Raw genomic sequence first — 24,612 nt, 5'->3', positions numbered from 1 at the left:
CCTACCTTATTCTTTATTCTATTCTTAGAGTAACATAATATAAGTTAATAAAAAACAAACTACTAATTTAATTCATGTCCTTAAAAGAGCAAACGTACAGGTAGTCACCACCCTCACTATAGCTGCTGATTCATTATCAAGCGTACATTGAGAGAGGAAATGAATTTTAATGTCCAAAATAGAGAAATAAGAGATACTTTTAGCAATATGCCAGGCAAGAAGTCTTTCCTGTTTTAGTTTGTGACACAGTTTATTAATGAACTGATGGATTTGATGATGTCTATACTTAGCAAAGGTATTGATATCAAATATATCGTCAGTGTTTAACATTACGTGAGGTGTGTGTAACTGAATTTCCCAAAAACGCACACAAACCAAAATAAGGAAATTAGCTAATGATTTTGTTTTGCATCATTAAACAACACTCTTAGATCCTCATTTGCAAAGCATGATTAGCCAACTTTTTCTGAACTAAACAGCTGATGGCTTCTGCATTATTTGCAGAAACTAGGGTAATTTATGGCCATTTATGGATTAGGATTTCCTTTGCCTCTGGGCACAAAACTGCTCAGAACCTGTATGTCAACACAGCACAGATGAATACTCTTGCAAAATGTTTTAGTTAAGGTTGGCAAGACACTTTGTAAGTTTTTGTCACTCAGCTTAATCAATGCTGGTGAAAAATAAGGAGACAAAGCTGCTTACCTGGCACCTTTTCAGTTCATGGGTTGCCCAAAGTTTGCTAATACAGAATGATTTTATGCCCATTCATTGTTCTTGACAGGAAACAATCCAAAAGCAACTTTCTCTGGTGCTCATTACCTGCATTACCTTCCTCAACTGTGAAAAGAAATTAAACAAAATGTATATTTTTGTACATGCACACTCATAAAGCCAGCTGTTTTTTTTGTTTGTTTTCCATAAATATGTTAATACTCATAAAGCAAATTGAAAAAAAATTTATACTATTTATTTATTTATAATTCTTGTTCTTAAGTACTTTTATACTCGTACAACCAATTGCTAAAGAAATCCAGTTGATAAAAATATGTACTATTTATTTACCTTTTTTTACACAAATACACTCATATTCATATGGCCAGTTGTTTTTAAATTATATATATTACATATTTATGTTTATTAAATGCATTATATTTATATTCAAATATGCTTTAATACCTTATGTTCATTTTTTTTTTTAAGAACTAAAGTCTTTGTTTGTTATCGTTAGTGTCTTCAAGCTTAATGTGAGGTTTTTGGAAAGCCCCTTCTTTTTTGAATGGATGAAATAAATCACTCCTTTTCAGTGGGCATGCACTAGTAAGTGGGAGTGTTAAAATGACCGTGGGTGGGTGCTCAGTGACTAAGGCCAGGGGAACATATAAATACTGCCTTCAGGGCACCAGAGAAGACGGGAAGATCAGGAGAAGAAGAAACAACATTTCTTGTTCTCCCTCTTTTTCAAGTTTAGATTCTGCTTTCTTATCAAATTTGACCTTGATCAGTGACTTGAAGCACTAATCATGAGACTTGGAGTCCTGGCGTTTCTGGTTCTTGGAACCTGTTCTTTAAGAGCCTGGTGTGTGCCGCTGAAATCTGTGTATGTGGCGTTCCCTCGAGATGTAATCAGGAACATGACAGACATACAGCTGGCAGATGTGAGTTTATCAAAGTTTTATTTCATTTTTATTTTATTGTTTTGGATATCTCCTTTCAGCCATCTACTTTTGAAATCGTACATTGCAGTTGATTTTATTATTCTGTATAAATATCCTATTTAAATATTTGACTCCAGGAGTACCTGAAGCGTTATGGCTACACAGATGTTCTCCAGAAGAGTGGACTGCCGGAAGACATGTCCAATTCTAAAGCACTGAGGAAGCTCCAGAGGCAGCTCGGACTGGATGAGACGGGCTCGCTTGACAAGGCCACGGTTGATGCCATGAAGCAGCCTCGCTGTGGGGTCCCAGACATCCGCAACTATCAAACTTTCACAGGAGACCTGAAGTGGGATAGCAAGGATGTTTCATACAGGTGGGATATTATCTACACCATTGACACCTTAACTATTAATCGACACATCTCATAGGTTTGTAATGAACACGCTATAAGCCATTGCGTTGTTTTGATATGCAGGATTTTGAACTACTCACCCGACATGGACGCCTCTGTGATCGATGACGCCTTTGCCAGAGCTTTCAAAGTATGGAGTGATGTTACCCCTCTGAAGTTCACGCGCCTCTTTGACGGCACTGCTGACATCATGATCTCTTTTGGGATAGGAGGTGAGTTGGTTTTTGTAATAGATTAACGTTTTTCAGATTAACCACTGTTTGAATGAGTTTGACTGAGCTGCTGTTTTGTTTCAGATCACGGCGATCCCTACCCTTTTGATGGGAAAGATGGGCTGCTGGCTCACGCCTATCCTCCAGGTAAGGGAATACAGGGGGATGCCCATTTTGATGATGATGAATACTGGACCCTCGGCGCTGGACCAGGTGAGAATGATTCTTCATTCATATTTCAGTACACCCCATTTTCACTGTATGTATTTAATATATACAGTAAGTAGTTTAAACACCATCACCATCATACTCTCTAACAGTTGCATGGGATCCATAGTGTAACATTAGCTCCCTCTACAGTTTTGAGTGTATAGTATTATTAATTCATATGTGGTAAAAATTAGTCCTTAGATAATACATGTATAGCTCTGTTTTAAACTGGGGTCCTGTAGTAATATTTTAAATATTATTTGCTTTGTGTTCCATCCGATGACAATAAAAAAGCCACTTAATTCAATTTGGAAACATACTGTCTTTATAATATCACACTTAATTGTTTTCATAAATAATGCAATGAGCTCTTATATATTAAAAAAATGTATAGCTCACGTCAGGTCAACATGTTTACCACTGTATATCCTGTCTTAAAATTTGTGGAGAAGACAATGACATTGATGTGTCTCCTTCAGCGATTAAGACCTACTATGGTAACGCAGAGGGTGCACTGTGTCACTTCCCCTTCCTGTTTGAGGGAAAATCTTACTCCAGCTGCACCACAGAGGGGCGCACAGATGATCTCCCCTGGTGCGCAACCACAAAAGACTTTGACAAGGACAAGAAATTTGGCTTCTGCCCCAGTGAGCGTAAGTGTTCCAGTCATGGGCTTTAATTCCAGAATAGACATTTAAACTGACTCCTTTGGCCTTTATATGTGGATTTATTTATAAATCATTTATTATTATGACCACGGCTAACATTCTGTCTCTGTTTTCTTCCAGTTCTCTTCACATATGCCGGAAACAGCGATGGAGCACCATGTACTTTCCCCTTCGTGTTTCTGGGGGTGAAATATGACAAATGCACTACAGATGGACGAAATGATGGGTATCGCTGGTGTGCCACTACAGCCAACTTTGACACTGATAAGAAGTATGGTTTCTGCCCTAACAGGGGTAAGCAGCTCTCATACCTTAAGTCTGAACCCTGAAACTTTAATGAAGTCAAATATATAAACATATTAAAATGTTATAATATAATACCTCACCTTACAGATACAGCCGTGATTGGTGGTAATTCAGCAGGTGAACCATGCCAGTTTCCTTTCACCTTCCTTGGAAACCAATACTCTGCTTGCACCAGTGAAGGCCGTAGTGATGGAAGACTCTGGTGTGCAACTACCAGCAATTTTGACACAGATACAAAATGGGGATTTTGCCCTGATAAGGGTAAGTGATAATCATCTCCTTCAGGCACTATAAAAATATGAAAGTGAGGCATTGGTTAACAGGTCTTTGTTTTCTCACAGGATACAGTCTGTTTCTAGTGGCTGCTCATGAGTTTGGACATGCGCTTGGTTTGGACCACTCCAACATCAAAGAGGCTCTGATGTATCCCATGTACAGATACATAGAGGATTTCTCTCTGAATCGTGATGATATTGATGGCATGCAGTATCTTTATGGTATTTATCCAATTAAACCATCCATCACCTACTGATTGTTAGGGTTTACTATGCATTTTCTTATTCAAAATTCAAGATTTTTGATGTTGAAATCCCAAGAGTCTTGTACAGTTCTGGTCTTATAGCTATATTATTTTATTGTTTTTTTTTCAGGACCTAATATTGGCCCTAATCCCACTCCTCCAGAACCACAGTTCACCACTTCCTCTTCGATTCTGCCAACTAAATCCACCCCTAGTGAGAAAACAACCACTGTTTCTACCACAATTCATGTAGACCCTTCACAGGATGTCTGCCAAATCAATGAATTTGATTCTATCACTGAAATACAGAAAGAGCTTCATTTCTTCAAGGATGGGTATGAGCTATAATTCTATATAATTAGAAACATGAACTTACAAATGTAACTCAGAAAACAAACTTTATTATGCTTAATACATGTTTCTCAATTCTGTCTTAAAGGCACTACTGGAAGATCTCAAAAAAAGGAGAACGCGAAGGTCCTTTCTTGACATCTAAGAAGTGGCCTGCCCTGCCAAAGGTCATTAACACTGCCTTTGAGGACCAGCAAACACAGAAGATCTACTTCTTTGCAGGTACTTACCAGGTTGAGATATTTTGTTATTATTGCCAAACATGTTCCAATTTAGATATATTACAGGTATGTATATAATTTTTCAACTGTATCTCATGCACACAGGAAAACAGTTCTGGGTTTATACTGGAAATGAGGTGTTTGGACCACGTAAAATCGAGAAGCTCGGCCTGCCAAGCGACTTGGACAAAGTGGAGGGAGCCACGCAGAGAGGAAAAGGCAAGGTGCTGCTGTTTAATGGAGAGAACTTCTGGAGGTAAGTGAACTTTGCTGCAGGATTATAATGTGCAAGAGCTAATTAGAAAGTGTAAAGCTCTGTAACTGTAGTTGTCCCACAGTATTCTTACCTTTTATTTATTGTCATAGACTCGATTTAAAGGCTCAGACCATAGACAAAGGATACCCTCAATTCACTGACGCAGTTTTTGGTGGAGTTCCCCTTGATTCACATGACGTGTTCCTCTACAAGGGTAAGTGAGATTATGTTAAAATGAGTCAGATTAACTACTCTGATTTATCTGATCAAGCAAATGACATTTGTTTCTGCTATTTTTTATTTTCCAGGATCCTTTTACTTCTGCCGAGAGAATTTCTACTGGAGAATGAATGCCAAAAGGCAGGTTGACCGAGTCGGTTATGTGAGGTACGACCTCCTTAAATGTGCACAGTGAAAGCGTCCAACATCCTAACCTGATGACAGAGCCCTTTTTAACAGGAAGAACATTTCTCTTCAGTGTAAAATGAAGTTAAGGAAGACAGAATGTATTAAATTTAAAGTCTGTTATGGAGATTTGGTCTTTAACTGTTATAGGGAAAGAACTGATTTAGCACTGAAAGGATCATACTGTAGGTACAGTACATGAAACAGGATGTTTAGCATATTTGTCTGTCAGCTTTAAAGTGGTCTTATAATTTATTTTCCGCTTACTCTATAACTGCTTTGTTTATGATGAGTTTCTTAACAGCACAATGAGAGAAACTAATTTTGTTCTATAAAACTGTAATGAGGCACTGCCAGTCTAATTCTAGGAATTAAGTTTTTTTTTGTTAATGTATGTGGAGTCACCTCTGGGAAAATTGTAGCATAAATGCATTTGTTAACAAAGTATCATTTCTCAGTGTTGACCCCACTCATATGGTTTTTAAAGCAAAGGTTTATTTTTAGCCTTAGAGCTAATATTGAGTTGTTATTAAGTCCAGATTTTGATGTATTGTGAAATCATTTGCCTGGTGTAAGTGATATAATACTATTAATTTAATGTTCCACATTCCACTTATTTATATTTGTATTTGTTTGTTGCATTGTGTATGATTACTCAATAAATGTGTAAACAAGACCATTCATTCCTTGTGCAACTGATCATCATTATATCTATAAGAATCTGAAAATACTGCAAAATACTGAATTTGTTCTATATAAATACAAAAATACAAATCGGTTTTAAATGCTATTTAATATTCAAAATCGGATCACTGCAGACTATTTAAAACTGTTGCCCCACTAATATTTGACATTTAGCAGCTAGTTTATATTGAAGGATTTCAAGTGTCATATTTGTGTGTGTGCAGTAGCCATTAATGTACACTATGACACTCACACACTTTATTACAACAGATAGCATTTTGATACAAAATACAGTTGAAACAGAAATAAAATGACTGATAAAAATAAACAGAAGAAATAACTTTTTTTCATATAATATTTGATAAATGACAAAAATACTGAAAATGCTGACAAAAAGAGCAATCTCACTGTCATTTTAATGCTGCTAAATAATTTACCAAAACTCGATTTTCATTAATGTTAAAACTGTACAAATAATATATATATATTTTTTCTTTTTTAACGGTCAAAATATGTTAGTTGTAGTTTTCGAAGAATGACAGCACATCTCATTTATATCCGCGGCACAGATTTAAAAGAATGTAAATTGACTCCTTTATAATATATGACCCCATCACATTTAATCTGTGAAATAAAAATAATATTTTGGCCCTATCAAAAAAATTTATAAAAGAATCTTGGGATAAACAACTGGCTTCATATTAATCCGCGAGACACTCGGTGGTTTCAATCTGTGCGAGCAATAGTCCTCCAGTTCTCACCATTATTTGACAAAACAATAAAAAGATTAATCGAGATTGTCGATAGTCATGTTCTGTAAATATGACATCAATAATAAAATAAATCGAGATACATTATAAAACAGATTAAGGGTTTCTCCCTCTCTTTTTTTTTTTTTTTTTTTTTTTTTTTTTAATGCCAAGGTACCAAAGATACAAATACAGATAATATCAACATCACGTGCAAAGAGGTGACACTACGTGCAAAGCATCATTAACAGACATATGCAACAGTAAATAAATAATACAAAACAAAAACTTTAACAAAATAAATTAAAAATATTAAATAAATGAATCGTTTTACAAGCTTTGAGATTCTTGGAAGATGAAATAGTTTGAATATACTGTTGAGCCTCTTTTTCAAAAACAATATATAAAGGATTTTGACGATTGAATTTACTACGGTGAATGTGAAATTTTGCAAGAAGTAATAATAGGTTAATAATAAAATATTCCTTAATTTTATCTTTTGGTATATTAAAGAAGCCAAACAGTACATCCTTAAAAAGCAGAGAGAAACCATGGAGCACACTGCGATTGACAACACTACAGAATTCAATCCAAAATTGCTGTGTGTGAGGACAATCACAAAATATATGTACATCTGTTTCATTAGGGTCACCACAAAAACAACAGCTTGTATCGATGTCTGATTTAAATCTTTTCAAAAACACTTTAGTTGGGTAAAATCTGTGTAATAATTTGAATGAGATCTCTCTAACCTTGTTTGTTATTATGTATTTCGAAGACAGAGTCCATACTTTTTTCCAATCAATATGATCAACCACATTCCTCCAATAAAACACAACATAAGGAGTTGTTACAAGCTCCTTTTGAAAAAGTGATCTAATCTTAAAGTTACGTGATGAAGAAGGTGACAGAAAGCATAGTTTTCCTACTGGGATTTCAAATGGGTCTAAAGAAATAGATAAAGTGCTGGATGATCTAACAGAGTCCCTTAAAAGCATAACAGCTCCTTTAGGAATAGCGTCCATGACAATGGAAAATTCTTTGGGAGTTACTGGAAAATTAAATTTACATAAAAATCCTTCATAACTTAAAAGAAGACCTTCTGAGTTAAATAACTGGGAAACAATCAGAATGTTTTTCACAAACCAACTACTAAAAAACAAAGATTTTCTCTTATATAAAATGTCTTGATTGTTCCAAATGAAGTACCGGTGAGGGGAGAAATTGTGCTTAAAGATTAATGACCATGCAAGTAATGCCTGTTTATGAAATTTAGATAAATTGTAAGGGATTCTAGCAATATTATAATTACAGATCAATAGGAAAGGGAGACCACCTAATTTGGAAAAATAGTAATTGGGGATAAAATTCCAGATTGAGTTTGGGTTACACAAAAACTGTCTAATCCAATTAATTTTGAAAGTGTTGTTCAAAGAAGAGAAATCAAGGAAATTCAACCCACCATGCTCATACGTGTTCATTAATACAGACTTCTTAATATAATGGATTTTGTTTTTCCAAACAAAATTAAACAGGATTTTATCAACTGATTTACAAATTTTGTTGTCCACATATAGAGAGAGTGCAGAGTATGTAAGCCTGGAGATGCCCTCCGCCTTAGCAAGCAGTATTGGTTTCTCCCTCTCGTCTGTCCCCCTGGCGGATAAATGAGTTCCGGCCAGCTTTGAGGACAGGAAGCGAGGAGACGCTGATGGCGCCCGACTAGAAACCAGACCAACAATTCGCTTTCAAAGATCTATTTTATTTCGCCTCATTCGCGTGCCCGAAGAGCAACCCGATCGTCCTTTCAAGGTAAGAAAAAATCCTAGCTCAAAATTATGGTGTAAAATTGTGAACAAATACAGTTTCTTCCATGATGGGCAAGACAAAAACATTCGGGCGAACTGGCTCTCCCTGCTCGCGCAGGCCCTCGAGGTCCCCGAGCGGTTCTTCATATCGCCTGAGCGGAAAAAATAACTCGGAGCGGCGGGAGGGAAAATGGCGCTGAGCGAGCAGGCAGAACGAAGGGCAGCACACACACTTTCGCTAGTGTTTAGAAATTGAAACTATCAAAGAGCAGTGGCAGTCCGAGAGACGGCTCGGGTGTTATATTAGCATCTGATATAGTGACATGTTCTTCATTAGATTGTTGGTTTGCGCAACATCAGAACGTGTAATGTTGAGCAAAAACCAGAACCCTTTTGTCATTGATATTTTTGAGTAAAGAGAAAGACTTAATGTCCCAAGCACAACTGGACGGGTGTTCTGGTGGGGAGGGACTGATATCGGTTGAGCACATGTCAGAAATCAAACTTTTTAGATGATGTTTTCTGTAACTCGACCACACTTGTGGTTTTGCTGGTAAGCTTATAATGTGCTTGAGTGACCTAGAAAGGTGCCATAACAAGACAATAACTATTCATCCCCGGGGTAGGGATGGGTGTATCGATCCGAATTATCAATGTATCGATACTGACAAGAGTATTGAAAAATATCGATATTATTTTTGTGTTTTATTTACCAGTTATTTTTTTTATTTAACAAAAAATGTATAATAATGCGTAAAACATTGCATTGGATGAATAACCGATGTTAGCGTACAGAAACAAAAAAACATTTCACAATAAACCAATTGAAATTGTAGCCTACATAGTTTGTGCAATTACATTAATCTAAACTGAACGTTGAAATATAATATTGATCATGTTCTGTTCTGTAATGTTAATGGAAATCATACACTGTCAGAATAAAAAGGTTTTTATGCATGCAACAGCCTGTCACTGGCAGTCCCTTTTGAAAATTAATCATGATTTTACTAAATTGAGTGACCATAGATCATAACTGTAGTATTTGTAGATTTGAATCATGTGTAAACAAAAAAACATATTTGAACCATGTGTAAACAAAAATATAACCTAATAAGTTACAGTTAATGTGCATTGAATGTTAAAATGTATTTTAAACAAAGTTAGGTGGTAATCCATTACCCATTGTACTCTTAGTAATTTAATAATTTTGTAAATTTCATAATTTAAAAGTTAAGTTCTGAAGTATCATTATTGACGATATTTACTTGGAAAATATCGGTATCGTATCGAAAATAAAATAAGTGATATTGCCACTGATCTAGAATACAGTTATATATATAGATCAGTGGGTATTGCCCATCCCTACCCTGGGGGAATTTGACACTACTGCAGGGTATGAAATAACAATTAAACAATACAACACAAAATATAAAATCCAATAAATGTGATGCAATAAATAATTTTAAAATTTCTAGTTTATTTAGAAATCTGGTTGTACAACTTGATTGCAACAATGCTCTTGTGCAAATTCTTCAGAAAATCCGCAGGTGGATCTATACTTCTGTGAATAAATGAAAAATTGACTTCATGAATTTTTGCAAACTTTACAGCCTGCAGTGGTTGATACAGATCCATACATTCACAGTGGAGTGGTTCATAGAGTGTTATTTTGAACTTGGACTCAAGTATGAAGAAATATGGTCAGTGCTTAGTTCAAGGCATCGTTCTGGGACATTCTGAAATGCTTAATGTGGGTTAATGTACTAAAACACTGACACTGGAGGGCCAAATTCAGTACTGCATTATTAATAAAGCATACTGTTTACAGACAGGCCACGTGTTTTCTCCCTCCATAGAAAAAATGCTTATAATGATAAAAAAAAAAAATGATATAAAAAGGCCAAATTCAATATACAGCTTTCTTTATAATGGTTTTCAATGGGGGAGAAAAACTGATGTGTATTTTAGAGTTCATATTCTTATTTATGGAATGCCAAACCTGAAAATGTGTGTGTGTGTGTGTGTGTGTGTGTGTGTGTGTGTGTGTGTGTGTATATATATATCTATATCAGTATATATAAACAAATGAAAGTAATAGATTACTAAAAAAATAATAATTATGCAAACTATACTTTTATTTTCCTATTTATGTATATAGTTTTTCCACATTATTTTTTCTTTTTTAATTTATTTCTACATTTAGTGATTTATTATTATTATTATTTTATTAAATAGCAATGAGTCAGAGTAGGCGAATTGTAAGCTTTGAGGCCGCATTGACACCTTGTGGTGCCCAAATGAAATACAACAATTGTACATGACTTGCTTGCTGACCTAGATGTCCAATGTGGCCAAAATCTCATATCACCAGTGAAGACATTTAATATCAATATCAAGGAACCACTGTGGCCTCAGATCTTACTCCTCGCCTCGATTGATTTTCCTGCGGTAAAACACACCCTCCTCATTACCCTATAGAAAAAGAAAATATATGTGAAAATAACGAAATGTAGGAATAATTAAACGTATAAATGAATATATAAATAAATAGGTAAATTTAAAAAATACAAGTGGAAATAAAATAAAGGAACAATAAATAATGTTGGGGGAAATTAAAAAATTATTATTGTTTACATTTAAAAAAGTTTTTTTAATGCATTTATTTATTTATAATTTTGTCAAATTTGGCATTCCATACTGTTCTGCTTGTCTGTAGATACTATTTTAGTAATTGTAAAATTATTAATAAGATTATTAATATTAATAGCGTTATTGGTATTAATAGTAATTATTAATATGGTGTGTACTCAATTTTGACTGTCACTGTTTTAGTACATTAAGTCTCTCATTAAGCATTTTAAAATGTCCCAGAAAGGTGCCTTGAACTAAGCACTGACTGTACTTCTTGGTAACACTTTAGCATAATGGTCCGTTAGTTAATGTTAGTTAAATACTTTAGTTAACATGATCTAAGCAAGAACAATCCTTCTACAGCATTTATTAATCTTAGTTTAGGTTAATTTCAACATTTACTAATGCATTATTCAAATCAAAAGTTGTGCTTGTTAACATTAGTCAATGCACTGTGTATTAGCATGAACTAACAATGAATAACTGTTTTTTCATTAACTAACGTCAACAAAGATTAATAAATACAGTAATAAATGTATTGTTCTGTTCATGTAAATTAATAAATTAACTAACATTAACTAATGGACCATTATTCTAAAGTGTTACCCGTTTCTTTATACTTGAGTCCAATGTTAAAATAAAACAGTATAAGCTTTAAACTTTAAAATATACTATATACTAAAATATAAATATACTAAAATAATATAAATAGTCAAATATTGACCTTCCACAAAATCACGTTAATAAATCAAAATCCACATATATTTTTAAAAAAATTTTCAATAAAATGATTATACTTCATTACACTTTACACGCTTGTCCACTCATCGGCCATGCCCTTGAATGTTTAATGCAGGAGACAATGTCCAATTTAGTACTGTATTACTGAGAGTCAGACACTTTCCCACAGGGCAGAGATGGACTCTGAGGAGATGGAGGTGGAGAGCAGCAGCGATGTGGGGCATTCTGGGATGGAGGAGCCGTCGGAGAGTGGTATGGGCATGGAGTCTTCAGAAGCCATGTCTGCTGATAGCAGCGATGCGGCGGCTCCTCCTGCCACGGCCCCAGAATCAGACTGTCACGTAGGACAGAGCTCTGAGGGAATTGTGGTAAGACAATCAACCCACACATTTATATATCCGTGTGTAAGTGTGTAATTCATATCAAGGTAAATTTTTTGGGATGTACTTTAGGTTTTTATCCCGGAGACAAGCTCCAGTACAGATGTGCGAAGAGTTAATCTCCCAGACTCCTCTTCTGTCGCCCAGTCAACCAGTGTGTCCAGCGTCTCCACAGTGACACAGTCGGTCTTGGTGTCAGAGTCTGTCCAGGTCCTGGTCCACTCCAGTGCTGTCTCTGAAGGAGGAATGATGGTTTCTGATTCCACTGCTTCCACATCCTCAGATCTCGGCTCAGCTATTGACAAGATCATTGAATCCACCATTGGACCCGACATCATGAACGGTAGAGAAACTTCTTGCCTCTCCTTTTATATCACACCCAAATTATGATAAAAGGACAATGTCTAACAGTTTAATATGGTAGACATTGTCATCTTTATGATTATGTAGTATTCGATATAAATACTGTGTTTCTTGCCTCTCCTTTTATATCACACCCAAATTATGATAAAAGGACAATGTCTAACAGTTTAATATGGTAGACATTGTCATCTTTATGATTATGTAGTATTCGATATAAATACTATGTTTCTATGCCCATTTTGCAGGATGTATTGCAGTTACAAGCGCAGAGGATGGTAGTGCAGAGACCACACAGTATCTGATACTCCAAGGTCCTGATGACGGTAAGAAAGATCCCTAGAGTTTGAGATTAAGGGCTGTGTGTAAAATTGCATACTCCATGAGTAGGTGCTTCTTTTAAATAAGTGATTAAAAACAGTGTGTTCCAAATGAGCCTTGGAGTCATAAAGGTTAAGATTAACTATGCTGAATGACCAAATCCTTTTCAACTTTTCAAATTGACTTAAAGGGATAGTCTGTGTAAAAATGAAATTACTCACCCTCCTTCCATTTCAAACCTGTATGGAAAAAAACAACAACATATTTTGAGGAATGTTGGTACCTGAATAGTTTCAGGTCCCATTGACTTCCACTGAAGGGACAAAAATGGAATGGAATCAGTCGGAACCAAAACTGTTTAGTTACCAACGTTCTTCAAAATATCCTCTTTTGTGTTGCATAGAAGAAAATGCATACAGATTTAAAACAACATGAGTAAATAATGATGAAAGAGGGGTAGTTCTTGGATGTTCAAATAGCCATTTCCTTTGTTCACTGTGTATAGGAGCTCCTATGGTGGCTCAGATGTCTTCCTCTGCACTGTCAAGCCGCATTGCCATTGAAGCACTTGCTGATGGACCCACCTCAACTTGCTTGGACCAGGCAGACCTGTCAGGAAACCCGCAGGGCAGTGTGGAACCCGACCAGCCTGGACACTCCGGATACCGTGAGCACGACGATGGCAGCAGCAGCTGCAGTCGCCCAGACCAGCCGCAGCATTCCCAGTACACAGAGTGGAGTGGAGAAGAAGACCCAGACCAGACCAGAGAGGCCCGCTACATCGAGTGCTCAGGAGCTGAACCAGACCAGACCCCACGTCATTCAGGGGTCACCAACTACAATATGGCTGACTCAGAGGAACCTCTTGGGCGTTACGCAGCAGAGTGCAGTGGTACGAACAGTAGTCCTCAGAGGCATTCTTTTTGCTCCTCCCGGTATGTTGTGGAGTGCAGTGATGACTACGTGGAGTACAGTCCTGAGGGTGTGGAGCGGCCGCAGCATTCACGGTATATCGACAGCAGCATGGATGACAGGGAGCATGTCTCAGCATCAGAGCAGGAAGGAAGTGCGGTAGATGAGCCCCAGCACTCCTATTTGCCCCAGGGCTCGCTATATGCCGACGAGGGTGCAGTTCGGCACTCACTGGCTGACACAGTGGGATCCCAGCTCACTGATCAAATAGACTGCAATGATAACTTGCCCTGCCCATACATAAGTAGCAGTGGGACATATTCCACCCATCCAGAGCCTGAAGTGGTGGAGTCTGGGGTGGTGGTTGAGTCTGGGCACAGAACCCCAGACATGGCTGAGCTAGAGGAAATGATGGAGGTGGTGATCGTACAGCAATTTAAGTGTAAGATGTGCCCGTATAAAAGTGTCTCCAAGGATACGCTCATCAACCACATGAGAGACAAACACTTTAAACCACCAGGTAAAGTAGGAGATGCTAATTTTGTCTTTTTCAAATGTAAAATCAACTCTTTGTTTTTAATATCTGCCCCTGTGCAAAATGGAGTAATACTTTAAGAAAAGAAAAGAAAAGAAAATTTATTTGAAACTTTAAGGGCACATGATGGCCACAAAGGCTTTTTAGTCAAGTCATGTCAAAATATATTTATTTAGCACATTTAAAAGCAGCAGAACTTGATTGGAAATTGAGCAGATAATGCAAGCTTCATCAAAATCTCATGTAAAGCGTCTCTAAAAAGACAATAGTTTCATAATTCAGCTCATGTCAGTTCAGTGTTGGTTCAGTTCAGTTCAATAATTGTGTAAAGTTAATCAGTTATAAGTTTAATTCAGGTACAATAAGCTCTACAGAAAACATCATCCAGCTCAAGTTCAGTTCATCTTCTGCTCTCATATGTTAATGTCAGTGCAGTCAAACTGATATTATTACTGAATATTAAGAGTCTGTTAAACCCTAACTAAGCAAACCAGAGGCAAGGGTGGAAAGGACCCCAAAATCCATCAAGTGACAGAAATGGAGAAAAAACTTTGGGAGAAACGAGACTCACTTGTAGGGCCAGTTCTTCTCTGGCCTCAATTAACAAACACAAGTACAATAACTTAAAGCAAAAAATAGGGACGTCTTGCTTATGTATGCAGTTCTGTTAAGATGCTCTTGTTCAGAATGTGTTATCTCATGTAGGTGTTCCTGGCCAAAAGAAACGTGGGCGGGGGCGTCCTCGAAAATCCGAGAGTAGGGCGCGAGCGGTCGCTGAGGTCAAGAAGGAGGAGCCTCCAGAAGAGGAAGAAGATGACATCATTGATGCAGGCGCTCTTGATGATCAAGGTCAATGGAGAGCAGTTTGCATACTCTATATTTCATTTCCTGTTTATTTATTTATTTATTTATTTATTTATGTATTTATTTATGTATTTATTTTTACTATCTGCATTCAGGTGACAGTGATTATAAGCCAGCTGATGAAGAGGCCAGGTCCAGATTGGCTTCCAGTCACTGCACTCCACCTCCTTCCTGCTCTTCATCCTCTTCCTCACGGAAACGGCCCCGCAGGATAGTGGGGCCACCCCGCAAATTCCTTCCTGACTCAGGTCTTAAGCTTTTCAGGTCTAAGAAGTTGAATAAAATATTACATTTGAAAGACATTAACATTCAAGTTATAAATCTACTTCACAACTTATCTCATAGATCTGAGATAACTCTTATTTTCACCTTTGCATGAAACAGAGTCACTAGCGGCTTCTCAAACAAACAATGCAGAGGACCCTCAAGCCCCTGAAGAAGCAAGTTCCTCTGGACTGGAGAATGGATCTTCCTCTCTATCCAATGGGTCAGCAGTGGAACCAGTCGTCAGCCAGTCAGATTCAGAAAACAAAGATCCTTCGTCAAACACAGGCCCTGATGACCTGGAGTTTTTGCCCAAAAAACGAGGCCGGCCTTCTAAGAGATTCCTTCAAAAGAAGTACAAAAAGTACATGAATCGCAAGTAAGTAATACCCATGCTATTCTTTGATCTTCCATGTCTTGTCTGTTGGACACAAAATCTTATCTTAGAAATCCTTATCCATTTTAAAACATTCTAGACTTTCAAAACCTCATTTAACTTTTTAGCAAGTACTACAGATCCCTCAAGCCTCTGCTAAGGCCTCATAACTGCTGGATCTGTGGTTCTCGCTTTCTGTCGCAAGAGGATCTCAGATTCCATGTGGATTCTCATGAGGGAAATGACCCTGAATGCTTTAAGTGTTTGCAGTGCAGCTACCGCTGCAAACGGTGGTCCTCACTAAAGGTAAGAACTAGATTCCTTCATTTGACAATCTATAAATCCATAAAATCCATTTTATTTACTTTTATAAGTTTAAGTTTTATTAGTTAAGTTTTTGTTTGTTTGTTTTTTATATTAAATTTGAAATGTTTGTATAATATGTGCTAATGTCTAGTGTATATAACTATAATATTGATGTATTTGTCCTGTAGGAGCACATGTTCAATCATGAAGGTACAAAACCATACAAATGTGAGGTGTGTGATTACTCTAGTGTTTATAAGAAAGACGTGATCCGGCACTCAGCTGTCCACAACAAAAGCAAGTAAGAATTCAGCATGCCTCCTTTTCGTGAATCGATTGTCGTGAATTTTATTTTGTCAAACCCTTGAGGTCATCTATATAAATTTTTTTGAATTATTTTAAATTTACACATGACATAACATGTCTAAAGTGTTAATTAATGGTCTTTTTTCTTCTCCTTTAGGAGTCGGAAGACAGATATGGTGAGGTCAAAGATGAGAACCACATGTGAACAAACAATCATTCATGTTTAAAGGAAATTGTCTTTATTGACATGATGTATCAGATAAAGTTAGCTTTGAGTTGTTTGATGAGGATAGCTTTTTATGCAACAGCAGTCTTGTGTCAAACCTTCACAGGTTCCCAAAGTGTCTGAATTTCCGTGCCCCATCTGCTGTCGCGTGTACCCAATGCAGAAACGCCTGACGCAACACATGAAGACACACAGCACAGAGAAACCTCACATGTGTGACAAGGTAAAGTTCTTCTTTAAATTTTGTTAATTAATCTAGTTTTGATGAATCAGTAATTAAGCCTTAGCACACTGTCGCTAACACAGATTAAAAAAGTCACTATGATCTATATTGGTTTACAATGTTTTTGTGAGATGTAGCCCTGTATATCTGCTATGTTCACACTAGTATAAATGTGTTTGCTTTGCAGTGTGGGAAATCCTTTAAGAAGCGCTACACTTTTAAAATGCATCTTCTCACACACATACAGAATTGTGGCAACAGCATGTAAGTGAGATGTCTGTTCCTCTTAAAATCTGAACTCCACTGTTAAACATAAAGTAAAGTAAAGCTAGCTATTTTTCATTTCTCCTGCATCAGGTTTAAGTGTGAGTTCTGTGAGTACACCTGCAATGACAAAAAGCACCTGCTTAATCACCAGCTGTCCCACACCAGCGACAAACCGTTCAAATGCGAAGAGTGCAAATACTCCACGAGTAAAGAGGATTTCCTGGTGTCCCACATTGCCATTAAACACACTGGTGAGTTATGTAATCATTAGAAAGTTAAATTGTTTGGCAGAAGGAAGGTTTTCTGAAGATACCTGTCCATCTGATCAGGTGAAAAGCCCTTCTCATGCGACATGTGCCACTTCACGACCAGACACAGGAAGAACCTGCGGCTGCATGTGCAGTGTCGCCATCCCGAGGCCTTCGATGAGTGGAGTCAATCCCACCCAGAAGAGCCAATTCGCCGGCGCCAGACACCTGCTTTCAGTATGCAGCAGATTGAGGAGCTGAGATTACAGAACGAAACCAATGGATTTCAAGAGACCATTGTAAGTACATTGATATGCCTTTTAAAGCCCTTGTATCTGAATTGAAGAAAATCCCAACATCCCCATATATATATATATATATATATATATATATATATAAAATATTCGTTTTTACACCTAAAGGTAACAGTGGACCCCATTACTTTCCAAACCATGGAGTCCTTAGGGAACACATCTGTATCTCAAGATGCACTGGGGAACACTACCATCATTTACGAGGAAGGTCAGTAGAAAAAGTGATCAGTGGGTCAGTGATTGGACTCACTTAACATATATGGTTGGTGTGGTTATGAATATCATTCTCCTTATTAATATTAAGCTTACAGTGTTACAGTTAATCTTTACCCTCTCTCACAGCCCAGACTACAGACCTCTCAGCCCAGAATGCTCTCGATCTGCTGCTAAACATGAGGAACGCCAGAGAACTGCAGGTACTGTACTGACACACTCGCATCATCTCCTCGAATATAAAATAATGTTATAAATACATAATGTTTATGACATACTTTCTATTAAAGTGTTCAGATTTCAGATGCAACTCTACAAAAGGCCAAAAAAGCTATTTTAGTGTTACATTTATAGTAAAACAACAAAAATATATATTAAGTACTTTTCCATTAAACATATCTGGATCGGTTCTGTTAGTTGAATGTATAACAGGCCTACATTATAAGAAAAGCAAAGTAAAAAAAAAAGAGATAAATATTCTTATATAAGGTTGTTATATTTGTACTATAACAATAAGCAATAAAACTTATTATAGAAAACAATAAAAAAATGTTTTTGCGATGGAGTATTACAAAGTATAAATTATTTAAAAACAGATTCATCAGAGATGCTTTACACACAATAATTAACTGGTTGTATTACAATATTATTTTTGCCAAAAGCCTGCATATTGTAGATCATGTACAATGCAATAAATATTTAGTAATTATTAGTCATCCATAATAATGCTATCAGCCTCTTTATTATTATAGATTATTATATTTCTTCATCTATATCTCTTAAACTCCTCACAATGTTGAACTGAAATGATGTGACTATATGAATATATATATTTATCTATCCATCCAGATTTTTATTTTCTGTGATAAACTGATCACTCTTCTCAGGTGGCAGTGTTGAAACCAGAAGGTAAGACCCTGGAGACGGGTTCATGGACCGGAGCTGGCTCTGGGAGTGAGGGCTCGTCCTTGCCTCAAAAGATCGTCACATTCCATGTGTCAGAGAACGGGGACACTCTGGTGCAGGAGGCATTTGAGACAGCTACAGGGACCATGGAGCAAGAGGAGACAACAGGTGTGTCGCAGGAGGTGACACAGATTGGCATTGGTACATATGAGGGAGCAGATTTCAGTGTGGTGGAGCAAGCTTCTGAAGAAACGACACACAGGTACTACCGAATGTCAAAAACACCCACTGTAATGCCTTTAATATTATATAAATCCTTTAAGATGATGCATGTGCGTTTGGCAGCAGTTTAGAGGAACCCTCAGCAGAGCCTCAGATCATGGAAGTGAGCACCGAGCCCTTGTCCTTCTCTACATCTCTCAAAGAGAATAAAGAGAAGTTTTATTTGAGCTCAAGCTTGACAGATGGAGTCCTGCAGCAGGTAGAGGTGAGACTCAGTTTTGTTACTTCACAGGTGGAATAACTAATTGTGCTCCCTCTCAATGGATAGATTCCCTGACAAAATTCTCCTCCTGCAGCTGAGCAGTGAAGCTCCAGGTTCCCCTTCCCTGTGTCCATCACCCCCTTCTCAACAGCTCAACACCAAACGCTTCTCCTGCCGCATCTGCATGGAGGCTTTCCACGGCCGCTCGGACATGGAGAACCACAAGAGGGCGCACATAGACCCCAAAACATTCAAATGCCCCGACTGTGACTTCACAGCACCTTCTTGGCCAGAAGTCAAGGTGTGTGGTCATGTTTTAAATCTGTACCTATGCATTTTTCTGAACTTTTTCTACAAAACCAGTTTTGTTGTGTTAAGTAATTTTCATAGTATGTCTATTTTTATCATTCTAGTCACACATGGCCATGCACGCATATTTGAGGCCTCATAAATGTAACAGCTGCAGTTTTGCCTCTAAAAACAAGAAAGACCTGAGACGCCACATGATGACACACACCAACGAAAAGCCTTACGCCTGTCAGGTCTGTGGCCAAAGGTAAGGGAGCAATTGCGAAATTATCATAAAAAAAAAATTAGAGAATTTATACTGTTTACATTACTGGCTAAACAACACTTCCACTACTTGATGTAAGCAAGTCACATGCACACAGACCTCCACAGCCTCTCAGTGCTCTGAGGTTCTCTTTAAGGTTTAACCGGAACGGCCATCTGAAGTTCCACATGGAGAGGCTTCACACTCAGGAACCTTCGCCCCGGAAAACCCGCTCTGTCCCCTCTCAGCAGACCATCATCGTCAATAGTGATGAAGAAGCTTTAGCCACACTGCAGAGTAAGTACTGTCTCTGATAGTTAGACTGTATTTTGTTTATTTAGAAATAATAGATTCACACAGTCCTGTTCGGATTGTTTGACATTGTCATTTGTTATTTTTACTTATGCTTTTTTAATATTTATTTTTCCTGTGTTGTTCAGATCTGCAGGCCGGTCAGGCAGTCATCAGTCCGGAGAGACTGCAGCAGGCTTTGGGTCAGGAACACATCATTGTGGCTCAGGATCAGACTCTTTCTGACCAGGTATTGCACATTGGCTTCTCATTCGCATCCTCTATGTGATTGACTCTTTTTGGCCAATGATTGACTCTTTTTGGCCAATTATAGAGCAGCTTATTAAATTTGAATGTATGTGTAATGCAGAAGGTTTTGTATCTTGTTTTTGACAAAATTCTACATTTCTCAGGAGGAAGCAACATATATTCAACAGATCACAACAGTAGATGGACAGACGGTACAACACTTAATGACTGGAGACAATCAGGTCACTGAGGTACGACTCATTTTACAACTGAGGCTTTATTCAGAAAACCAGCAAAAAATTATATATGCACTACAGTTAAACTTTTGGAGTTTTTTTTTTTTTTTTTTTAAGTAAAAGGTTTTTATAAAAAAAAGCTTGTGATGAGTGGGGCGGGGCCGATAGCCGTGGGAACGGAGCGAGGCCGGTGGAGTGATTGGGAAATGAGCGACACCTGCTCAACTCACCAGTGTAACAAAATACAAACTTCACAATCACTGGAAGAAGGAGGCGGGAACCGGCGGATATCCAAATAAAACTTTAATCACCAAATAAACACAAAACAGCGCGACAGCCCCTCACAGACGACTGCCGCGCACAAACAAAAACCAAACACAAAATAAAGTCCAGGCCTAGTCCTCTTTCGTCCTTCGCTGTCATCGCTCCTCTTTTGTATCCTTCCATCTCCTCCGTAGGACTCGAGACCGGTGAGTGGAGCAGGTGTCGTTCCCGTGGCTCTCGGCCCCACCCCACTCGTCACAAAGCTTTTATTATGTAAAGACATTATATTGATCAAAAGTGACAGTAAAGATATTTTATAATGTTAAAAAATATTTATATTTAAAATAAATGCTGTTCTTCTGAACTTTATGAACCCTGAAAAACAATCCACAAAAATTATAGGCTGCGTAACTGTTTTAAAAATGTGTAATAATAATAAATGTTTCTTGATCACCAAATCAGAATATTAGAATGATTTCTGAAGGAACATGTGACACTGAGGAATGGAGTAATGACTGCTGACAATCCAGCTTTGCCATCACAGCAAAAAAAAATTACACTTTCATATATTTGTATAAAAAATAAAACAAAAAAAAACTTTTGAGCTGTATGTAGTGTGTGTGAGTGTGTGTGTGTGTGTGTGTGTATAATCAGCAAACAAATTCAAGACCTTAATTTGTACTCCTGTTGAATCCCCTCTTCTGCCCTGTACTTTCTCAGGTCCAGTATATCATCTCTCAGGATGGAGTTCAGCACCTGCTCCCACGGGAGTATGTGGTGGTATCTGAAGGAAACCACATTCAGGTTAGTATAAGCTCTTTCCGTTTTTCTGGTATGTAGGATGTTATAGTTATAGTATAATTCTGACAAAAAAAAAAATTCTGATTGTGAATTGCAGATGGAGGATGGGCGGATTGCTCACATTCAGTACGAGCATGATGGAACGTTTCTGCAGGAGCAACAGGTTGAAGCCAGAGCAGAATACAAACATGTTTTATGTTTTATACAGTATATACCGTATTTTCAGGACTATAAGTCACACTTTTTTTCATAGTTTGGCTGGTCCTACGACTTATAGTCAGGTGCGACTTATCAAAATATTTGACATGAACCAAGAGAAAAGAGCCAAGAGAAATGAACCAAGAGAAAACATAACCGTCTACAGACGCGAAAGAGCGCCCTCTCGTGGCTGTAGACGGTAATGGTTCTCTTGGTTTTTGGTTCTAAATGTGCGACTTATATATGTTTTTTTTCCTCATCATGACGTATTTTTGGACTGATGCGACTTATACTTAGGTGCGACTTATAGTTCGAAAAATACGGTATATGCATTACAGCTTATATTATGCTGCAATTAAGTTGTGTTTGAAGTACAGTATAATTATAGCACGATAGCTTAGAATTTCTACTTTGAGCTGTTCATGTCTTAATGCTAGAAAAAATTTATTTGCACATAATGATAAATAGCTTTGTTGTTAATGACAGCATATGAAACCTCTAAATGCTATTTTAATGAAAGGACATGAATGAGAAACATAATACCATTCAAAAGTTAAAAATGGGTAAAGAAAATAAAAAAAAGTTTAGTTAAAAATACTGTAAAATTGTAGTATTATAAAATATTATTAAAATGTAAAATAACTGTTCTATTCTGTTCTATTTCAATATCTTTTTAAATGTAATTTATTCCTGTAATGGTAAAGCAGAATTTTAGCAGTAATTGCTCTAGTCTTCAGTTGCACATGATCTTCCAGAAATCATTCTAATATGCTGATTATTATCAGTATTGAGTGCTTAATATTTTTGTTGAGAACATGCACATTTTTCAGTATTTTTCGATGAATAGAAAGTCGAAAAAGAACGGAATATATTGAAATGGTAATCTTTGTTTAACAGTGTAATAGTCTGAACTGTCACTTTTTGAGTAATTTAACAGTGAAAAAGAATGAGCTGCATGATCAGTATCTTAAGCTGGTTCAAGTGTAAATCTCTTCTGTGTCGTATGTCAGATTGCCCTGTCTCAGGATGGACAGATCCAGTATGTCCCCATCACTGCCGAGCAGCAGATTGTCGCCCCTGAGGACCTGGAGGCAGCTGCCCATTCCGCTGTCACTGGTATGCCCTTACACCTTCACACTTAAGTTTATTCACTCACAGCGCCAATAACAGAAAGTTTCTAATGCTACAACCTTCTGGTGATTTGTTGGTGATTTGTCTGGTTTGTGTGTGTAGCTGTTGCAGATGCAGCCATGGCTCAGACTCAGACGGTTTACACCGAGGCCACACCTGAACAACTGGAGCAGCTGCAGCAGCAGGGCATCCAGTATGACGTCATCACTTTTACTGAGGAGTAGAAACAAGACACAAACAGAGATTCATCTGAAGCCCGTCTCAGCTTCAGATGACTGCAGTGGATACTAAGTAACAAAATTGTTTCACAGACTTAAATTGTTCAGTAAGCGGGTGAATGTACAGTTAGATCCTCTCTGAAAATGAGACAACTCTTGCCTTTGTAAATATTTAAAGCAGTTTATCTTTTTGTGCCTACAGTGTTTTGCCTTGTAATGAAAAAGAAACACGAAAGCCAAGAGCAGCCTGTATAGAGAATCCATGTATTTAATTCTATATGTTGCTGTGATGTACTACAATGGATGCTACTTCAGTGACAGTATGTAAACAGTAGACTGGAGGATTGAGGTCCTAGTTATAGCTAAAGTTCTTATATAAAGGAGGGTTGATTATTTATTTTCATTTTACATGAAATGTGCCATTTCATCATTAGCTTCTTAAGTTTTAGAGGTTTGTTTTTCTTTCAGATGGCTACAGAAAGGAACCTAAAATGCATATCAAATAAATCAAATAAACCTCTTTATCTGAACTAAAAACATTGGTTTTCTTAAATTCATCTCGCTGCTGATTTTACAAAGCTGTTGCACATGACACAAGGGAACCGAATATAATACAATATACATATATACACACACACTTGTAGACATTAAGAAGATGTCTTGCTGTCTTTTTCAACATCTTGGAATTGAATGCATAGCTGTGTGAGGTTAAAAGAAGTTCAGATGAACTCATGATAAATATTTCTGATGCATTAGAAGTATGAATACTGTAACCATCAATGGTTGTCATGCTTATTTGGAGATGATATTCTTATAATTATTAAATAATAAATTGTGAAATAATTATTATGTTATTGACTACAAGACTTAAAGAATCTCAGTGTGGCATAAACACATCTGTCCTACTAGAGATATCCTCCATCAAACCAGCACTCTGGCCCTCTTCTTCTCCCTCCACAGCCAATGCAGAGAAATTCAGGTGAATTTTGTCAGATAGCTGATATAAGGCTTTAAAATTCTAACTCTTAAAGAGACGTTTCACCCCATAATTCTGACATTTTCTGAATGTCATGTTCTCTCAAAACTGTTGTTGTAAGCAGTTAGTGCATCTGACTTGTGGCCACATGGCTAGCATCTTAAACATTTTAAATCTGGTATCCTATCACTATGATTCACTTTATGTATTCTGCAGAACAACCCTGCAGATGGACCAGAAACAATGAAATCACTGAGGTACAAGAATCACTATAAACAGGATCAAATAAATAGGTTTGAGACTCTCAGTTAGATGGGTTCATGATCATATTACAGTTTGACAGTATTGCTTGTCT

The 24,612-nt window shown here is 37.2% G+C and overlaps 2 protein-coding genes across 5 annotated transcripts; both read left to right on the top strand.

Annotated features, from left to right (window-relative positions):
* Positions 1-1,407: 1,407 nt before the first annotated feature.
* LOC132114592 (matrix metalloproteinase-9-like) lies at positions 1,408-5,905 on the top strand. Its single transcript, XM_059522785.1, has 13 exons — positions 1,408-1,658; positions 1,796-2,034; positions 2,137-2,285; positions 2,370-2,498; positions 2,975-3,148; positions 3,284-3,457; positions 3,557-3,730; positions 3,811-3,966; positions 4,120-4,324; positions 4,429-4,562; positions 4,667-4,817; positions 4,928-5,031; positions 5,126-5,905. The coding sequence occupies exons 1-13, from the start codon at positions 1,524-1,526 to the stop codon at positions 5,230-5,232; spliced, it is 2,031 nt and encodes a 676-aa protein (XP_059378768.1). The 5' UTR covers positions 1,408-1,523; the 3' UTR covers positions 5,233-5,905.
* A 2,397-nt stretch (positions 5,906-8,302) lies between these two features.
* On the top strand, positions 8,303-23,935 carry LOC132114591 (zinc finger protein 335-like). 4 transcript variants are annotated; one of them, XM_059522783.1, is made up of 28 exons: positions 8,303-8,467; positions 12,005-12,203; positions 12,288-12,558; positions 12,824-12,901; positions 13,402-14,328; positions 15,049-15,192; positions 15,303-15,455; positions 15,592-15,850; positions 15,976-16,153; positions 16,342-16,454; positions 16,617-16,635; positions 16,771-16,908; positions 17,096-17,172; positions 17,266-17,426; positions 17,505-17,722; positions 17,846-17,945; positions 18,080-18,153; positions 18,838-19,118; positions 19,205-19,343; positions 19,435-19,641; positions 19,754-19,896; positions 20,051-20,190; positions 20,334-20,434; positions 20,598-20,684; positions 21,654-21,737; positions 21,832-21,897; positions 22,943-23,048; positions 23,166-23,935. In XM_059522783.1, exons 2-28 carry the CDS (start codon positions 12,012-12,014, stop codon positions 23,285-23,287), a joined length of 4,578 nt encoding a protein of 1,525 aa, XP_059378766.1. In that variant the 5' UTR covers positions 8,303-8,467; positions 12,005-12,011; the 3' UTR covers positions 23,288-23,935. The 4 variants fall into 4 exon arrangements, with proteins under 4 accessions (XP_059378766.1, XP_059378765.1, XP_059378764.1 ...); XM_059522782.1 differs by having other exon boundaries at positions 11,991-12,203; positions 19,202-19,343; positions 23,166-23,931; XM_059522781.1 differs by having other exon boundaries at positions 8,304-8,467; positions 19,202-19,343; positions 23,166-23,929.
* Positions 23,936-24,612: the final 677 nt, after the last annotated feature.

This window comes from Carassius carassius, chromosome 34, assembly GCF_963082965.1.
Source record: "Carassius carassius chromosome 34, fCarCar2.1, whole genome shotgun sequence".
Lineage (NCBI taxonomy): Eukaryota > Metazoa > Chordata > Actinopteri > Cypriniformes > Cyprinidae > Carassius > Carassius carassius.
The sequence above is the reverse complement of the archived record's forward strand: the minus strand, read 5'-3'. Positions and strand labels throughout refer to the sequence as shown.